Source organism: Balaenoptera musculus, chromosome 5 (assembly GCF_009873245.2).
Source record: "Balaenoptera musculus isolate JJ_BM4_2016_0621 chromosome 5, mBalMus1.pri.v3, whole genome shotgun sequence".
NCBI classification, from domain to species: domain Eukaryota; kingdom Metazoa; phylum Chordata; class Mammalia; order Artiodactyla; family Balaenopteridae; genus Balaenoptera; species Balaenoptera musculus.
Window position 1 is genome coordinate 40,555,077 of NC_045789.1, and position 21,018 is coordinate 40,576,094.

The 21,018-nt window shown below is 36.0% G+C and overlaps 1 protein-coding gene across 1 annotated transcript in view; it reads left to right on the plus strand.

Annotated features, from left to right (window-relative positions):
- Positions 1 to 21,018, plus strand: part of WDFY3 (WD repeat and FYVE domain containing 3) — a 267,612-nt gene that overhangs the window by 158,424 nt on the left and 88,170 nt on the right. Inside the window, 11 exon segments of the mRNA XM_036852038.1 lie at positions 1,277 to 1,508; positions 2,937 to 3,037; positions 3,197 to 3,415; positions 7,055 to 7,236; positions 9,079 to 9,310; positions 10,677 to 10,837; positions 12,719 to 12,830; positions 14,589 to 14,779; positions 16,133 to 16,285; positions 20,496 to 20,569; positions 20,653 to 20,814. Of these exon segments, the coding sequence (XP_036707933.1) occupies positions 1,277 to 1,508; positions 2,937 to 3,037; positions 3,197 to 3,415; positions 7,055 to 7,236; positions 9,079 to 9,310; positions 10,677 to 10,837; positions 12,719 to 12,830; positions 14,589 to 14,779; positions 16,133 to 16,285; positions 20,496 to 20,569; positions 20,653 to 20,814 (1,819 nt within the window).

Here is a 21,018-nt window from a genome sequence, read left to right on the forward strand (position 1 = left end):
CAATAGAGAGCTCAGATGCCCTGGATTTCCTCCCAGTGTTAATTCTATAGTTTGGTGGGTTTTAACTTTACAGTTTATTTTGTCTTGTTGTTAGCCATAGTTAAGGCATCTGTGTTAATGGATTGAAATAACCATTACTAGTGAAGCAGGAAAGAATGGAACCTAGAAGAGCAGAATGCCTGTTCCTCAAGCATATAGTAATCATTTAGTTCAACCTTTTTTTTTTTTCAGGTGAGAATCAAAGAGATTAAACAACCTTCAACCATTATTTCAACCTTACTATTTCCTCCTACAATTTATTGTCAGTGATTAGTGAATACTGTGTTTTGGAAACACTAAGATCTTTTGAGTTCCAACACAGTTTTATTGGAAAACAGTATTTCAGTTTTTCTTATCAATTAATATACATCCCCTGCATGTATATATTTTTGTTGTTGTTTTTGTACTTTACACAGTTCCTGAGAATTGACAAAAAATAGTTCCTTTCTCTAAGAATATTGAAATATTTTTATGGTTGCCTGACTGCTTAGCACACTTAAGAGGGAAATAATTAAATTCATGTGGTTTATCTTGAGAGGGAATATTTTCTCCATTATATTTATAACGTATTCCTGAAAGAATAGAACAGCTTGCTTAAATTTTATTTTTTTGTTCTTAAAATCATTACCATTTGCATGCATATAGGAATTTTTAAATTCAAGTATTTTTGTGATCACTTGTCTAATTTTAATAGCTACAAGGGAAGAATTAAAAATGGGGAGAAAATGGGAGAAGCAAGTTTCTGCTATTTAGCTCCGATTTTTTTTAATAAGAAAGATGACCTGTTTCTTTCCATGATAATACTTCTCAAATATTTTGTTTTCTTCTCAAAGAGAAATAATAAATTACTTTGTAAAATGAAAGTATAGTCTGGTTTTTATAAACATCATTAAGTGTAGCTTATAATTAAATTTTACTGTAGCAGTGGCTTGGATAGGGGTCATTGGTGATTTTTATTCTTTTTCTATCTGATCTTTACTTGCACTCTGTAGTTTCCAACATTTCTGCAATGTGTTTATTACTTTAGTAATAAATATAAAGTAAAAACATAAGCTATGTAAGTTTTTAAGTGAACATAAAGTACATTAAAACTGGATAATAGCTTTGGAGTTTAAAAATAAAATTATTGTATATATTGAAACTGAAGAGTAGTATTTAAAATTAATCAGCCTTGTTAAAGTCACTATTTTAGAAATCTATATGATATTTTTCCCAAGAGATTTTCTTTGACTTACAGGTAGTATGATCACATCTATGGAAGGTCTGGGTTCTGATAATGTCTTCAGCTTACATGAAGATAACCATTACCGCATAAGCAAGAGCCTAGTGAAATCTGCAGAAGGAAGTACTGTACCCTTGACCAGGGTGAAGTGCCTGGTCTCCATGACAACCCCACATGACATCAGACTTCATGGGTCATCAGTTACTCCGACTTTTGTTGAATTTGACACATCCCTTGAAGGGTTTGGGTAAGAAGTTTGCCAGGTAGCCAAGCTATTGTATTTCATGCCTCAGTCTTGCCTTTGAGAAATAGATCTTTGGTTTTAAATCTACTTGATTAAAATTTAGTATATGCTATATATTTTCAAATGATTGAGTTCCTTGAGCATGTTAAGATTTGTGGATTTAATTGTTTTTAATTATTTATTATGCTAAATAAGTTGATATGGTATAGGAGTCAGCAATCTAAGGTGCACGGTCCAAATCTGTTTTTGTAAATTCTCTTTTTTTCTTTTTTTGTAAATAAAGTTTCATGGTAACATAGCCACATTAATTTATGTATATGTATTATCTATGGCTGCTTTCATGCTAGACTGCAAAGTCATGATGGAGGCTATCTGGTCTGCAAAGCATAAAATATTTATGCTCTGGCCCGCTCTAGAAAATGTTTGTCAACCTCTGATTTAGTACAATAAGTTACAGATAATATGCAAATTAAAATTAGATTAAAAACTCTTTGGCTAAGTTTTGTCCTTTTTTCTCTCAAATTACTTAACTTAGTATCTTATACATTATAAGTATTAGTATTTTATACATTATAAGTATTCAGTTACCATCACATTAAGTGAATAAATACTTTGAAGTGGCAGAAAAAACTTTAATAGCAGAAGTAACAAATAAAGAATCTAGGGAGTTCCCTGGTGGCCTAGTGGTTAAGATTCCTGGCTTTCACTGCCTTCGCCCAGGTTCAATCCGTGGTTGGGGAACTGAGATCCCATAAGCCGCATGGCCAAAAACAAAAAGAGAGAGAGATTCTCCTCTGCTTATAAAAAATAAGTTAAAAAAGTTCTATAATAAAGTATATTAATCATTTAAAAAAAAAGAATCTATAGTGAATCTAGAAGAGTATATTTATAAAGTCTGTCAGCCTCAAAAGGGACATAAATGCTAAGAGAAAAGGCCTATGTCTATACTGGTTGTTTGTGGGATTCTTCTACATTGATCTAAAACTATAAATTGTATTTTAAGAACATTGTCGTGGGTTAGTATCGAACAATGAATTAAAACATATTTGGGACTGGGCAGAACTAATCAGGACAGTGTAACAGAGGAGAGTGACTCACTAGAAAGGGGCACAGGGGAATTTTTCTGTGGTGATGAAAAATTTCCAATGTCTTGAACAAGGTTATACTTTGGTGCATTTTACCACGTGCAAATTATAGTATGATTTTTTTTAATTTAAATTTTTAAAAATGGAGATTTTTTAAATACATCTTTTGGTATTCTCACACAATTGAAAGAAGGGAAGGACTTTGTTAGGCATCCAGACTTATTCCATGATCTCTTATCTCTGGTTACCCTTAAATAATGGTAGTTTATTTCACTGTGGTAAGTACATAGTAATACGAGAAGAAAACAGTTGCTCTCTAACATGTACGTTTTCTTTTCTTTAATAGCTGCCTGTTCCTACCCAGTTTGGCCCCTCATAATGCCCCTACAAACAATGCCGTCACAACAGGTCTTACCGATGGGGCCGTGGTCAGTGGCATTGGTTCCGGTAAATATTACTTTCTCTGCTTATGAGATTCTTTTTTTTTTTTTTTTTTACAGTAGATTATATTTTATTTAGAGATTTTGCTTTTCTTGGCATCTTTTTAAAATATAAATCTGAGTCAACACAAACTCTTTCATTGTTATTTTTCTATTTTCACTTTAGGTGAAAGATTCTTCCCTCCTCCATCTGGCTTAAGCTACTCCAGCTGGTTTTGCATTGAACATTTCAGTTCTCCTCCAAATAACCACCCTGTCAGACTTCTTACTATTGTTCGCCGAGCGAATTCTTCTGAGCAGCATTATGTGTGCCTTGCCATAGTTCTATCAGCAAAAGACCGATCGCTGATTGTCTCCACCAAAGAGGAACTACTCCAAAACTATGGTCAGTATCTGTCTTTTTCTTTTTGCTTCTTGTGCCTATTAAAAGTAGCAAACTTCATTTTAATGGTTGGTTTTAAGGTCCAGCTGGTAATTCTTTTCTAATTTAAATTATTACAGAATAGAACAGGTTATATAAAATCTTGAATATTGTTTACCAGTGAAATTTTAAGGCACCTTCACTTTCAAAAGAGACTTAGATAGAAAACAGTGGAGAGAGTTCCTAAAATAAGGATTCATCTCTACTTGCCAAGAAATCACAGCTTTTGCTAGGAATGCAGGATGCTTGTTTAATATATTTTAGTAGGGATTTTCATTGGCTGTGAATTCTGCTTAACTAATGAATATTCATTGAGCACCTGCCTACCATATGTGCCACTCTGTGCTAGACACAATAACATTTTAATTACTTTATTCATCACTTACCTTCAAGACTTAATACACTCCATTTAATAATCCTAATTCCCTAATTCCCTCCAATATGCCATAATGTTATGTTACTATACAATAGAACTTCAAACTCAAGGCATTCATGAATATCTTCCTAAATGATATAAGTAACATAAAATAGAAATCTCAGTTCACTTAATTTTCTTTGCTCTGGATGTAAGCATTTGTGTATGTATGTATATATATATATGTACCTCTTTTTTATCATCTGACTTTGTCTTTTAACTGACTAAATAAAATAATAGCACATATTGCTTCCCCTGTGGTTGGCATTCACATATTAATTGAATATGAATGTTAGCTCCTCAGTTTGATTGTAAGGCTTTTTGTCTTACTTAGGATTCTTCATCATGATCAGCACAGAGTTAGGCATCAATACAGTAAGTGCTTTAAAATCCTAGTGGATACTTTATTTGCCCATTTTGTGGCATTTGATCCTATTGATGTTTTCTTCCTGATTAAAACTATCTGCAGTCTTCAATTTGAGATACCCATTCCTTGTTCTTTCACTATTTCTCTGACCTCTCTTGCAATTTCTTTCAACAGCTTTCTCTTCCATCTTCCCCTTAAAATTAGTATTCTTCAAGCTCTTATGTTTAGTCTTTGTACTCAACCTGTTCTTCATGAGAAAATGTCAATTTCTTTTAGCATTAGGTCTTTTTACCCTCAGGGACTCTGAAGTTAAAAAATTTTGATATGTCTGTGTCCCAGGCTTTGTCCTCATATTTTCAACTGCATATTAAGATACCTTAATATGAATAATCCTCCTGAAAAAATTCAAACTGTAATATTTGTTCTTAAAATCTGTATCTCCTTCTATTTTCCTGTCTTGGTAAATGACACCCTCACTAGCAGTTACCCCATCTAGAAACCTCAAGTCATCCTTGAAAATACCACCCCTTCTGCTAAGTCTTACTGTATTATGCCTCCTTAACATGTCTTGAATCTTCCTTTCCTCCCTATGTCCGCTGTCATAGCCTTTGTTTAATATTCTTTATCACTTATCTGGATTTCATAGATTTTAATTCTTTGTTTTTGTCTGTCTACCTTACTAGAACTCTTAAGTTCCCACACACAGTGTTATTATCTTTGTAATCTAGGCCCTGCCACCGAAAATAGTGCCTAGCCTATATTAGGCCCACAAATATTACATAGAAGTATAAATGAATGAATCAGAAGAAGGAAAAATAAAGAAAAAAAACACAGATGACTTGAAAGGGAAATAATGAGAAAAGTGAATAATAATGGAGAATTTGGAAAGAAGATAGAATTTAATGGAAAAGTTAGGATTAGATCTAGGGATATTTCAACAAAAAGTGTTTTCTAACTATATCATTTTCACTAAATGTAATTTTCAAGACTACGATAGTATGTGTATGACTAGAAATTATAGTAACATATACCTTAGTAATACAAACGATGTTACTATTACAAGCATCCGTCCTCTGAACAACTGTAGTCCATTAAGATGCCTAGGTAACTAAGAGCTGTCAGAAACCAGTTGGCTCACCAAATATCCTGACACACCACTGAATGCTGGGTATATCTTAGTTTAAGCCTGAGTCAGAATGTGAAGCTCTCAGAAAATTTTTATAAGTAATATCTTCTGCAGTTCTCAAGAAGAGTAAGTCTAATAACCAGGGAAGGGAGAGGGAACAGTTCTTGGTTTCACCCATAACCCTTTTATCTTTTCATTCTCATCCCTTGGTCCATAACACTAGACCTTTCAAAGCTATTTGACCCTGCTTTTTGCCTAGTTTATTCAAGTCTCTTCCTAATTAGGTCACCTATGGATAAGATGCTGTCTTTGTAGTGGTCTTAACTCATCAGTAGATGTATCTTCTGAATTGTCATTTAAAAATATAATCTTGGGGGACTTCCCTGGTGGCACAGTAGTTAAAAATCCACCTGCCAATTCAGGGGACATGGGTTCGATCCCTGATCCAGGAAGATCCCACATGCCGTGGATCAACTAAGCCCATGCGCCACAACTACTGAGCCTGTGCTCTAGAGCCCATGAGCCACAACTACTGAGCCTGTGTGCCACAACTACTGAAGCCCGCACACCTAGAGCCCATGCTTTGCAACAAGAGAAGCCACCGCAATGAGAAGCCCGCACACCGCAACGAAGAATAGCCCCCGTTCGCCACAACTAGAGGAAGCCTGAGCACAGCAACGAAGACCCAACGCAGCCAAAAATTAATTAACTAATTAATTAATTAAAAAATAATAATAATCTTGGCATTTCAGTATATGCAAATATTAAGATTCCAGAAGTAGAATATTTTATTTGTAATTCTTTTTTCAAATAATTTAAACTTTTAATTTTCAGTATATTATATGTGCTTGTACTGAAAACCGGTGGGTCTGCTTTAAGATACATGGTTAACATAAGCTCTTTTTTTTAAACATTTTTCTTGGGGTGGGGGAAGGAATGAATTTTTAACATCTGGATTTCTGCTGCTGTCCCACCTTCTCTTGAATTCTTATTGAAGATAAATTAATTTTTAACTATCTTAACATTAAGTTAATACTTAACCCATTATTTCCTGGCATGATTTGGCAACATACAGGGTAGCAGAGACAAGCCAGATTAGAGTCAAGAGTGATTGCAAATGTTAGCAAATCACCAGAGTTGTCAGGTAAAGCAGGAAACTTGGACCAAAAAAATACCTTTCCACTCCATAAATCACCTCCTTACTACCAGCTATTGTTAGACAAGGGTCAGGGCAGTACAACCACAAATTAAAAACAGATAGTTGCCCCCTTGTATCATTGAGAGCATAAAGCAAGAATAAAATTTTTAATTTTCTTGGTTGTTTTTCTAACCAGTGCTATAATCAAATGCATCTCAAACTAGGATTTTAAAAGACCTTTTATAACAGACCATGACAGGTAATAATCAACGAATCTCTTTTTGTTGTCTATTGTAACTTTACTTTACTGTCTATTTTATTTTATTTATTTTTTATTTCATTAGTTATTATAACTTTATTTGATTATAACTATATGTATCTTGAACAGAACAAAGCACAATGTATCCTAGATTTTAGGTGAAGTTATTGAATGAATAGGGTATTTTCATTTACATCATCATCATATTATTTTAACATAGAGTCAAAGTCTAGATATGAATAATTGTTAGAATGAGGATGATGTTAAGTTTTTAATTTCTTTCCCCTCTTCATTGTAGTTGACGATTTTAGTGAAGAATCCTCTTTTTATGAGATTCTGCCGTGCTGCGCTCGCTTCCGCTGTGGAGAGCTGATCATTGAGGGACAGTGGCATCATCTGGTTCTGGTGATGAGCAAAGGGATGCTGAAGAACAGCACTGCAGCCCTCTACATTGATGGACAGCTTGTCAGCACCGTGAAGGTGAGCGTACTCGTGCTTATAAATCTCAACCTGCTTTTATAAGGTAGTTTAGGGGTGAGTGTGCTTGCCTGTATGTGTGTTTGCAGGGGTGTTGTTTTAAATTGCCGTCTTAATGTTAAGTTGACCTCCGGTACCCATTTAAACAATATGTGACAGTCATGTGGCTGGTTAATTCAAGTCACTTTATTAGGAAAGACTCGAAAGGAGGGGTTACAGGGTACTAAAGATGTTAGTGAATATGTCAGTGCTTGAGCCAGATTGTTAAATGCTTTTTCACCAGAGAGAAACCAGTTGGATGGTTGGAAACCAGATGGATGCCTAAATTAAATAAATTATGAACACAGTATTTTGTCACTTCATTGTTATTACTGTATGCAGTCCAGTAGACTCTGTGCTCCTTTAGAGCTGGAACTGTTTTTATTCATCCTTGTTTTCAGATCACCCAGATTAGTCCCTGATAATAATAGTAATAAGGTGTTCCCTTATTGTTTGTTGAATAAATGAATGTATAAATATTACTCTAGATAGCTGTACTGCAGTATTCAGAGGAGAGGCAAGAGAATTAAAGCAACCAGTAAAGAATCAGAAGTTCCTTTTGTGAATCAGGATGAATGCTACTAGTTACTTTCTAACGAATTGAGCTAGCAAGCTCTTAAAATTCTTTAACTTCTAAAAGATGGTATCCATTTTTATAGTGATATCACTTAAAAGAAGCAGCAAAGGTCTACCTTTTGTGTGAATTGAAGTTTAAAAAGCAGAGAAATGGGCAGCCTTTTTGAATACATTTCCTTCCTTAATGATATTTTATTGTGACATTGTGTTTCAGTATGATAAACCCTAAAATGAACTCTGGGGATAGTCATTTATTTTCTTTGTATACAGGATTGCATTTGAAATGGGCTTGTAGATTCTTTAGTAGGTTGCTCCTTCATTATTTTTAGTATCATTGAAAATAAAAGTGTCCTCAACTTCTAGAATTGAGAGGTAGGAGATTTATTATTAATATGTTTACATCGTCATCATTACTGTGCCTGTGAGAAGTCACAGTCCTGTGAAACCAACTTTAGGTCACATGTTGCTCTTCATACTCATACTGTTAACATCACAGGGAGTTGTTCTTTAATATATGGAATAATAGATATGATCTGAAGCTAGGACAGTGTTACGACAAAACAATCTATGGGAATGTTACTCATTCTGTCAAGTGATGAAAGCTGCCTGTACTTCAGGAAGCAACTTGAGTTCCTAACCTCTTACACTCTAATTATATATTTATTGTAATGAATTGAATGATAATTTAAGCATCTTGTCTGTGTAATTTCAAATCTGAGAATATATTTTTCACTGAGATTAAACCGTGTGTGTGTAAATTATAACATAGACTATTTTTCTAATACTTTTATAGCCCTTTACCCATTGTAAAACACTTTGCATGAACAATTTTATTTAACAGACTCACACTGAAGGTATCAGAACTAATTTCAAGACTGCCTGAATATCATAGTTGGAAAGCTGTTTTTATATCAACCTGAAAATTTCATAGCAACATCGTTAATTTGGTATGCAAACCAACCAGATAGTAACAGAATCCCTATATTTGACTGTTGCCCTTTCCAGCGTTAGATAGTTTATCTGTATTACAGAGTTGGATTACAAATTTCCAACTTGCTGATCGGGTTCTAGAATCTTGGCCTGCCCTTATGTTTCTCTGCTCAACAGCTTTTGTACATTCATAAAGTTGTATGGCCTTGGGATAATGAAAATATACACAAAAAGTGGTTATTTTCCTGGTGAAAGTGTTTTGGGTTGAATTTCACACATTTGCTTTCATTTTCTTTATAGCTGCATTATGTTCACAGTACTCCCGGGGGCTCAGGCTCTGCCAATCCTCCGGTGGTTAGCACAGTCTATGCATACATTGGTACTCCGCCTGCCCAACGCCAAATTGCTTCATTGGTTTGGCGCTTGGGACCCACGCACTTTCTAGAAGAAGTTTTACCTCCTTCAAATGTTACTACCATTTATGAACTAGGACCAAATTATGTTGGAAGCTTTCAGGCCGTATGTATGCCATGTGAGTAACATATTCTTTGTTCATATAGTTGTATAAAACTTAACTCCTGTGTTATAGATGCTGCATGAATAAGTGCATATGTGTAGATTAGGTTATACATTACATTTATCCAAAAAAAGGGCCTTCTCCACTTTTCTTCAGCATGATACTATTGACCACTCACTCCTATTCAAAATGCTCTCCTCCACTGGTCATCCTATGCCTATGCTTTCTTGTTTCTTGTCTTCATGCCTAGTCACTAGTTTTCCAGTTTCTCTTGTTGGCTCCAAGATGTGGGTATATACTTTCTAACAGTCTAACCCCAGTCTTCTTCTCTCTGTCATTTCTCCTATTACATGAAGCAGTTTAAAGTATATCTACTCTGGTTAAAGGAAAGAAAGATGGGTCTAGAAAACACACACGTGTATTCTTTAGGTTAGACCAGTTAATATCAGTTGTCCTCGTCTCTTTCTGCAGTCCACTCCTGTTATCCTTTCTCCCAAAAGGAATTTAGAATCAGAGAGTTGATGTTAAGCTACAGTTCCTTTGTAGTACTCTTTCCAAATGATGTCTTCCATTCCCTTGTTCTCATTCTGCCAAAGTTCTCAGAAGAGGTGGGACAAATATGTTGTAAATGGTAATAATCTTACGGCTAAGTAATTTCTCTTTCACTCAGGTTCTTGATTCAGATAGTGTCTGATAATAGCTAACACTGACTGAGCACTTAATGTGTGCTGAATAAGTTAATATGCATGAAGGACATAGCTGCTCTGAGCCCTTCACAAGTATTTATTCATCACCTCAAAACACTGGGACTTAGGGGGCTATTGTTTTCATCCCCATTTTACAGATGAGGAAACTGAGGTGCAGCGATGTACAGGTCACACAGCTTTTAAGCGATAAAGCAGAGGTTCAAACTTAAACCATCTCGCTTTAAAACTACTTTGCCATGTTGTCTGGAAGAATAAAGAGAGGCATATATGAGGGCTCTCATTGGGAAGGAGACCTAGTGCTACAAAGCTCATAGACATTCCACTCCTTTTCATTCCCTTGTTCCTTGGAACCAAGGGGAAGTGTTTTGTGATTTGTTTGGTTAACAGTTAAAACTCTTCCTCTTCCTTTACATTGTGCTGTATATTAAGTATATTTTAAGAGTAAAACTTAGGATGTAACGCTTTATGACTGGATGCTTTTCCTTATCTTCTAATTAAAGAAATAAATGAAGAGCTGGAAATTAAATAAAACAGTTTTTGAATTTAGCTCCCTTGTTCCACTTTAAAAGATTTTCAAGGCTACCCATTTAAAAATGATAATAAGAATTAAAAAGTTGTGTTAGGATCAGGAGAAAAACTGACGATTTTGAAAAGGATTTACTCTTCTTTTGAAGGTAAAGATGCAAAATCCGAAGGTGTGGTCCCGTCTCCTGTGTCATTAGTACCAGAGGAAAAGGTGTCATTTGGCCTTTATGCACTGTCTGTGTCCGCCCTAACAGTGGCAAGAATCCGGAAAGTGTACAACAAGTTGGACAGCAAAGCGATTGCTAAACAGGTAAGCAGATTGATTCCCCAGTGGGCTGCTGCAGATTCTCACTGGGAAGATGTTCCAGAGCTTCCTTCTGGGCACCACACAAGTATGAGTGGTTGCTAAAAACAGTGCCTTTCATACATTGTTTTGGTTTATTTGCCTTTGAATTTAAGCCAAAACATATCTAGATATTTAGTTTAATTTGGAAGAGTGAGAATTCAAGTGCATAGTTTATATTAATTCTTATATTTTTATTGGCAATTAAGAAATCAAACTTTAGGAAACTAAAGGAAACAATTGCTATTTTTAAGGCTGTAATTTTTTTCTGGATAACCTACTAAATGCCGGGCACCATTTTGTTCATGACATAGCAGTAGATAAAGAGAAAATCACTGCCTTTATTAAGGTTCTTAACGTTCTAGTGGAAGAGGCATACGATAATAACTAAAGAAATAACCTGATCATAGAGTATGTTAGAAGATGAAGAGTGCTATGTAGAAAAATAAAGCAGGAAAGCTGAGAGAAAGAAGCTTATAGTTTTAAGTAGGATGGTCAGAGGAGGCCTCACTGAGAAGGTGAAATTGGAGCAGCCTTTTGAAAGAGATGAGGCAGCAAAGCATGAGAATATGGAGAATAAGATGCATGTATGGGCAGGTGGGGTTTGCATTCCAGAAATACAAGTGCTAAGGCCCTGAGGAAAGTGCATGCCTGCCACAGAGGCAGGTGTGGCTAAACAAAACAAGAGAAGGCCTGTGGGGTAGACGAGGCAAAAGTAGAGTCACTTTTTCTGATATGGAGAAAACTATAGGAAGAGTAGTTGGGGGGTGGGGGAGGTATTGAGAATTAAGTTTTGCAAAAGTTTGAGAAACATATTAGACATCTTAGGAGGGGGACATCATTGGAAATATGAATCTGAGTTCAGGGGAGAGGTTCGAATGCCACGGGTGTTCATAGGTGGTGTTAAGGCCACAAGACTGGGTACACTTACCAAAGAGTAGATGGAGATGGAGATGAGGAAAGGTTTACAGACGGAGACCTGGGACATTCCAGTGTGACAGCGTTGGGAAGATGATGCAGAAAAGACTACAGAGCCAGCAAGAATGGAGAAAAACTAGGAGAATCTGGTGTTGTAGAAGTCTTATTCACTGTGGCAGATGTGTTAGAGCAGTCAGAAAGATGAAGGCTGGCCATCGGGTTTAGGAAGGTGGAAGTCATCAGTGAGCTTGACAAGACGTTTTGGCTGATTGGAGGAGGCAAAGCTAAGGGGAAGGAAATCAAGAGGCTGGAAGGGAAAGGATTTGGGAACAGTAAGTATTGACAAGCTCTTGTGCAGAGGTTTGCCTGTGAATATATATATATATATAAAATCTTCTAAGGAATATTAACTACATAAATTTATTCTACCGCTAACAACAGAATTAAGTCTATGCCTTATATTTGCTTTAAAAGCACATTGTGTATGTATGTGCAAAATTTAACATTTATTTTGTGTACAGGGCATGTTTTATCCATAAACTTTTGGATAATCTATGTGACATTTACTTGGCTATGGAGTAAAGCAAGTATTATATTCACCAATCAGAAATACTGTGAGGCAGCGAGTGATGAGAACCTTTAAACCACAGCAGAGTCTCATTCAGAAGGACTCCTGAGGCTGTTTCCCAAGACCCCCTCACCATCTTTCTCTCAGTAGACTGTATTTAACTGAGTCTACTCAGGTACCTCTGAGTTTCCACACCTTTGGAAGTATTTGCACATTTAAAAAAAAATGAATACTCATGTTTTTAATATTCTGTTATGGAGAGAGAGAAAAGATATGTTCCCCATCATGTTCTTTTTTCTTTTCTAGTCAAAATGTTCAGACTGTTCCTGTATAGTTACATTTTTCCCTTTCCTATTCTTCAGTTAGGCATCTCCTCCCATGAGAATGCCACTCCTGTGAAGTTGATACACAACTCAGCAGGGCACCTTAATGGACCAGCACGGACAATTGGGGCTACTCTGATTGGATACTTGGGTGAGTCAAATTGCCTTTGTCTTTCAGACTTCTTTATTTGCCTTCACATCCGCGTTCACTTTCTTCACTTGAGTGTGGTGTTTAAGTTCATATTCGATAGTGCTGACCTGTAGTGTTCTTACAATATTTAGAGATCAATGTCAATCCCAAACTCCAGTCAGCTTTAAAAATTATAATCTTTTATAAAATTCCATTAACTTTTCCCCTCTTTTGTCAACACTGATGAGCACTGACTGTATGCTTCTACATAATTTCAAGGTAAAGGTCACACTACATTTAGGGACAGATGTAAAGACTTGGAAATACTGATGATTGCTATTGTTACATGGTTTGGTGCTGCAGTGGTGACACTCATGGTGCTTTTTATTTGGAAATGAGCTAGAAATAAGAGCTCCAGAGTAGGAGCACTGTGGATCCAACTATAATAGAAGTCAGAGCTGCAGAGCCTCTTACCCGATGTCTGCTTAGAAAGAATTGATTGTTTTGGTTAGATAGAATTTTGAGACATAACCCAATCAGATCATCTAAAATTCAGAACTAGCAATTATGTATTTTAGTGTGCAAATCAGTACAGAATATTGGTTCCTTTTAAAATAAACAAAAAGTGTTGTGCTGGTCAGCGTCCTACATGTTTATCAGGCGATTATTATTGTCCCAGCAATGTGCACATCGCTTAACTTTGTTTTTCTTTTTTGGCTATGTTGCATTGATAAAAGTTTCCTTTATGCTAAGGCACATGGTAGTTTTTCTTTTTTCAATTCAGCAAATATTTACTGAGCACTGCTCTGTGTCCTTTGCAAAAATACAGCGGCACTGTGGTATAGTAGAAAGAGCAGTGAATGAAGAGTTCAGAGATTCAGGTTCTAACCCCTGTTCGGTCACTGTGTGGATTTAAGCCAGACATTGAGCTCCATGGATGTCAATTTTCGTATCTACAAACCAGTAATACTGGCCCTAATTACCTTAGAAGGTAGCTTTCAAAATCCAGTGCCATAGTATATGAAAGTATTGTGGATACTACAGAGCACCCAGAAATATAAAATGCATATTAGCTTTATTTTTTAAAAACTCAATCTTGATCAGTAGGCAAGTGACATTCAAACAATGTCTTTTTTAGAAAAAACAAGGTTAGGAATGTAGATGTGAATTTTTTTTTTTTTTTTTTTAATTGACAAAGTTAGTTCCAGTACTGTGTTTCCACATACTTAACGCTCTTCAGGGTCACTGATGTACTGTTACTCAGATTACATAACTAAGAGAAGCTTTGAGCAGTGGTCGGGAATGTGCTTTGTTTGGCTTTTCTATAGGGAATACTTCATCCTTGCCAGGGTGGCTTCTCCATCCCATTCCCCAGTTCACAGAGATGAAGTGCTTTTGCTCTCTCCCCAAGTTTATTCTCCAACAGTACCTAGTAAGGCATTCTCCCTTACTTCAGAAATATATTCCCAAGGCCTCTGTACTTTTGAGTTTTTACATTGCCCAAAGCTGTATAGTAGAAACACTTGTGCTGGCTCTCAAACCCTCTCTTCTCTACTCCCTCCTTTACTCCCAACTCTCCTCTGAAAGTATATATATCAGCATTTATTGCCTTCTCCCAAATTCTACCTTGAATTTTTTTTTTTTTTTTTTTAGGATAGAAGGGTTTTTTTGTTTTCAGGTGTAATTTATAATTAATTAAATATTTCTTAAGATGATTTATTCAGGTCTTGTTTACAGTGGGGAATTTATTTTAATTATTTTTCACTGTCTTTTAATCAGGAGTAAGAACATTTGTTCCTAAGCCTGTTGCCACTACTTTGCAGTACATTGGTGGAGCTGCAGCCATCCTGGGCCTGGTGGCCATGGCTTCTGATGTGGAAGGGCTGTATGCGGCAGTCAAGGCCCTGGTTTGTGTGGTCAAGAGTAACCCACTAGCCAGCAAGGAGATGGAAAGAATCAAGGGCTACCAGGTTTGTAACCATAAAGCTTGGTCCTCACTTCACTTTGCATTAAAAATCTTCTAATTTTCCTTGTAGTTCATGTAGTTTCAAACTCTGGAAGAATAGTACTGTCCAAGTAAACTTTAGAAGTTGGTAGTTTTTATGAAGACTAACATATCTCGAGTGAGAATATAAGTTGTTAGGTTGGAGTTATTTTTTTTCTGTGGAAACAGGAATTAAGTGAAATAGGGTCATATTACCACCTGCTCTAGAGACTGCCAAATTGGTAATAGATCCAGAGTTCTCCTCGCTAACCCCGTCTCTCCCCTCCACACCCAGTCATCTTTTACTCCCCCCGCCCCCTTACTTCCCTAGGGCATGTGAGAGCCACTGTGTGCCATTACTAGTCCTGAAAACACATGTGGGATTAAAAATATGTTGTGTTCATGTATTTACAATCTCTACTAGGTTTAGGCAGAAAGTTACTTATAAGAAGAGAAACAAGTATTTGGAGCAAGATTAAATTCCTCTAGTGTAGATGAAGTACAAATGCCTTCTCTAACTTTAGCCAATAGTTCACTGGTAGTAGATAAGCTGTTTACTGTAGTGTTTTCTATAGATTTAATGATCTAATTTGATGTTTTGTTTTACAAAACTTTCAAAACGATAATTGCAGCATTGTTTATCATGAAAAAATAGGAATAATCTAAACGTTCCAATAGTACGAGAATGACTAATAATACTATAACCATCTCACATATCATTCAACCTTTTAAAATTGTAATTACAGAAACTAGGTTGCAAAAGAAAAAAAATCCTTTGGATAAAATGTTATGTAGAGAACAAGAGTAGAAAATTGTATACACATGATGGCAACAATTTAAATATTTCTGTGTGAATAGAGTTTATGTAAAAGTGGATATTTTTACACTACCAAATGTAAAATAGATAGCTAGTGGGAAGCAGCTGCATAGCACAGGGAGATCAGCTCGGTGCTTTGTGACCACCTACACGGGTGGGATAGGGAGGGTGGGAGGGAGGGAGATGCAAGAGGGAAGAGATATGGGAACATATGTATATGTATAGCTGATTCACTTTGTTATAAAGCAGAAACTAACACACCATTGTAAAGCAATTATACTCCAATAAAGATGTTTAAAAAAAAAAAGTGGATATTTTAATAAGAGGATGATGGGATTACCCTGCTTTTCAGATTTTCTCTGATGTTGCATTGTCACAGTAAAAATTTAGAAACCAGCGTAGAGGTCTCAGGAATTGCTCTACTTAGGGTTCTCCGGTGTGTGTTTGTGTGTGTGTATGTGTGTGTACGTATATGTGTATATGATGATTGACCAACAGGCATTTGGTATTGCTTTCTTTTAGCTGCTGGCAATGCTGCTTAAGAAGAAACGTTCCCTTCTTAACAGCCACATTCTCCATCTAACTTTTTCCTTGGTGGGAACTGTTGACAGTGGACACGAGACCTCCATTATTCCAAATTCAACTGCTTTCCAGGATCTACTTTGTGATTTTGAAGTATGTATATAAACACTAACTGGTAATATATAATCAAGGAACTGATTTCTTATTCTGTATATTGATAGAGTTAACTGTTAAACAGTTTTGTCTCTAAGATGTGTTTATGTTCTAAAATTTTATGATGCTCATGTTAATGTCATTAGTAAAATATACAAAATAGGGTAGTGATTGGGTTCCTTCTTCCCAAAGATATTCCATTTTACAGGTAGTATAGAAGTGAAATGGTGCAACGCATATGGCTAACTATAGCCAGTTTGCTGTTGCCACTGGCATTACAAGAGGCAAACATATTTTCATCAAAAATTTTTGATAGTAACTTTTCCTCAATAAATAGGAGCTAGACCTGAAATTTTGGTTACTAGTAGCTGCATAGTAAAATATTCTTTTCGCCAAAATAGCAAAATTTTTATTTCTACTGTCTTATTACCATAACAGCTTCCACTCTGGCCTCTCAAGGCACCACATAATCTTGCATTTTTCTTTTCATAATCTTTCTGCATTTCATTTCTTGTTCACAGCACTTTGCACACTCATCACTGTATGAAATCTCCCCCTGTGAGGCTGAAGTCCTTATGAATGCAGAGATCATGTCTACCTTCATCTTTGTATCCCTACCACCCAGAATGGTGCCTAACACTTGGTGTTTGCTGTGATGTCTGGCCCTCACTCTTCTTCTTTGTAACTCTTATAAGCTCGATCTTGTCAGTTATTGTAAATCCCTAACAAACAGACTGTGTGCCCGAATTGCTTTTCTGAAGCTTTATTTGAAAGCTTATTAGGAGCCCTCTTCTAAATAAAAATCCATGGCTTCTACTCAGTTCTCAGGACCCCCAGCTCTCAGCAGCATCTGATGCAGTCCATTTCCCTCTTCTTGCGTCTCCTAGTTCTTTTACTAGCTTTTAGGCATCACTCTCCTGGTTCATATATCTTGCTCACTACTTTCCTCATAATTTTCTGGTTATGGAATTTTCATTACTTTGTATAAAAGTGTCCACCTTTGCTGCTTTATCCTTTCCTTTATTTGTTTTTTTTGTTTGTTTGTTTTTTTTAAAGATAGTCATTTTTTCTTTTTTAATTTTATTTATTTATTTATTTATTTTTGACTGTGTTGCGTCTTCGTTTCAGTGCGAGGGCTTCCTCTAGTTACGGCAAGCGGGGGCCACTCTTCATCGCGGTGCGCGGGCCTCTCACTATCGCGGCCTCTCTTGTTGCGGAGCACAGGCTCCAGACGCGCAGGCTCAGTAGTCGTGGCTCACGGGCCCAGTTGCTCCGCGACATGTGAGATCTTCCCAGACCAGGGCTCGAACCCGTGTCCCCTGCATTGGCAGGCAGATTCTCAACCACTGCACCACCAGGGAAGCCCTATTTGTTGTTTTCTTTCCTTTAGATTCTCACCCAGTCCCACATCCTCATTTCTACAGAGGTGACTCACAAACCTAAATCTTTAGCTTGATATCTGAATTCCAGGCTTATTTCTAACTTCTTCCTCAACATTTCCATTTTTATATCCCAGCAACACCTACACCGAACTTAACATCCTTCCCCAAGTTAGTGCTTCCTTTTAACTTCTGTTTCTATTAATAACACCACCATTCCCCCCATTCACTGAGGCTTGAAATTGAAAAATCAGCTTCCTCGTTCCTCACTGTTTATAAACAGCCCATATTAAGTCATATAGATTCTGCTTCCACATTTCATGTAGTCTGTGTTTTCTCTTTCTCCTGCTACATCCTAATCCAAGCCCTAATCAATTCTATTCTTACTAAAATAATGATCAATTCTTTCTCCCTTTCCTCAATCTATCCTATATTTTTTTAACCTCATTCTTTCTAAGATATAATCATATAACTTATTAAAAAACTTTCAGTGCTTTTTCTTTCCTACACAATAAAATACACGTATCTCAGCCTGATATGCAAAGTTCTGATACACAGACCTCTCATTCTGTTAGAAAATAATTACTGAATATGTTTGAGCCAAGCACTGTATTAGGTGCTAAGGATGTGAAAATAAAAGATAGAGTCCATGCCTCAAGGCATTTAGTGCATTAGAAGAGAAAAGCAAATAGACAATAAAAATTTTGTGAAAGCACAGAGATAAAGGTATGCAAAGAGGATTATGAGAGTACTAAGGAGACCTACTTAATAAGCCTAGCTTTGTATACATCTGGTAATTGACACATTATCTTTAGTTTCAGATTTCTGACTGAAATTCAATATACAAACATCAGAAATATAGTTGCTTTACAAATTTTGGCTTCATTTTATAGTACTCTGCTCCCTTTGTGGCTTCATATGGCATTCCTAATAACCCCAAACTGTAGTGGTCAATAAATACTTAATTTACCCTATTTTTAGAACAGCTATTTGACAATATAAGTAAAATAATTGTAATAGCATCCAAGCATTTTCTTTTTTAATGGTTGTCCTAGAATTTGCAATATACATGTGTAACAATTCAGTCTGTCTTCAAAGTACATTATACCACTTCACCGATAGCGTAAAAACCTTGCGATGGTACCCTTCCATTTCTCCCTTCCTGTCCTTTGTGCCATTGTTGTCATACATTTTACTTCTATATGTTTATAATCCCCGCAATATTTGTATTATTTTTGCTTTAAATAGTCGATTATCTTTTAAAGGCATTAAAAATTTTTTATAGTCGCCCACATAGTATATGCAGCAAATAGTATTTATGGCATTCTTTATTCCTTTGTGTAGATCCAGATTTCCATCTTGTAATGGAATGATATGTCTGCCTGAAGAACTTGCTGTAACATTTCTTGTAGTGCAGGTTTACTGGTGATAAATTGTCCCATCTGAATAAGTATTTTTCCTTCTTTTTTGAAGGATATTTTTGCATAGAATAGAATTCTAGTTGATGATTTTTATTCTTTTCATACTTTAAAATTGTCAGTTATTCCCTTGTCTTTATGTTTCTTCTGCCTGGGGTTTGTTGACTTTTTTAAGTTTGTGAGTTTGTCATTTTTATCAGATGGGAAATTTTTTAGCCATCATTTCTTCAGCTGTTTTCCCTGGTCGATACCCACACCCCCTCCAGCACCACCACCTACACACACCTTTTTTGGGCTGCAGTTACACGTATCTTAGGTTCCTGGCTGTTGTCTCACAAGTCACTAATACTCTGTCTAGTCATTTATTTTCAGTATTTTTTTCTCATGCTTCATTTTGAATAGTTTCTGTTGTTATGCCTTTAGGTTTACTGAACTTTTTTCTGCAGTGTCTAATCCTCTGTTAGTCCCAGAGGATTTTCATTTTATGTTTTTCATTTTGAATATTTTATTTCTCATCTGTAGAAGTTCATTTTGGATCTTGGTTATCTTCTGTTTCTCTCCTCATCATTTTCATATTTTTTGTTACATTCTTTAGCTTATGGAGCATATTTAATAGCTTTTAAAACGTCTCAATAATTCTATCATCTCTCATTTCTGGGCCTATTTATAATGATTGGGTTTTTTCTCCTACTTATGGCTCATATTTTCCCTTTTTTTGCATGCTTGGGAACTTGATTGGATGCTAAATTTTACATTGTTGAATGCTAAATTTTGTTTTATTCTTTTAAAGGGTATTAAACTTTGCTCTAGTATTGCAGTTCTCTTGATTCTTTTGAAGCATGCTTTTAAGCTTTGTTAGGGTGGACTTTGATTAATCTTTAGTGGTAATTTAGCCCCCCTACTAAGGTATTACACTTCGGAGACCTCTACCCAACCTTCCCATGTATTATGAAGTCCCTATACTGGTTGGTGGGAGTGCAAAGTAGTTTCAGCCCTTTGTGAGTTTTAGGAATTGTTTGCTGTGCCAGTTTGCAGTGGTTATTTCTAGTTTTGGACCCACACAAGATTCCTGTCACTCAGTTTTTGTATTCCATATTCATTCTATTCAGTATACTGTATTCAGTATTCGCTAATAGTATTCAGTCATTGATTCCAGAGAAATTTTCTATAGATCTTGCCTTTCTAGTTGTTTACTCTAGGAGGGTGATTTCCACAGCAATTATCTCTTTATGAACAGAACAGAAGTCCTATATACAAGCAGTTTTAAAGGGCTACAATAAATAAAAACTAATAAAGTGGTTATATTCAATTAATTAAGTGAAATAAGTTACATGTGCTGCATTTGCACTTATTGGATTGGGACTTGGGGTATTTTTAACGCTAAATATACCACTGTTCTTTATTTTATTATAGGTCTGGCTCCATGCACCGTATGAACTTCATCTTTCCTTATTTGAACACTTTATTGAATTGCTCACGGAGTCCAGGTATTAGTTGATACCTAAATTGTTAGCTGTTCAGTTATAGAAGAGATACTAGTACAGTGTATAAAATCTTCTTTCTCTTATAGTGAAGCTTCAAAGAATGCCAAGTTAATGAGGGAATTCCAGCTAATCCCAAAGCTACTACTGACTCTTCGAGATATGTCTTTATCCCAGCCTACCATTGCTGCTATTAGTAATGTGCTGAGCTTCTTACTGCAAGGTTTTCCCAACAGCAATGATCTGCTCAGGTAGTGAAAACTTCTGTATTTGTTTGTTTGTTAACTAAAAGTACCAATGAGGTTAAGATGATTGAGATGAACGTAATTGGTTCCTATGCCTAGGTAACACGTGTAAAGTTAATACTCTTCAAGATATTTGTAAGGCATGGAAAACATGAATGTATCTTGCAAAGCCAGTTGTTGCCACTAGCGAATAATAGAATTCTGGTGAGA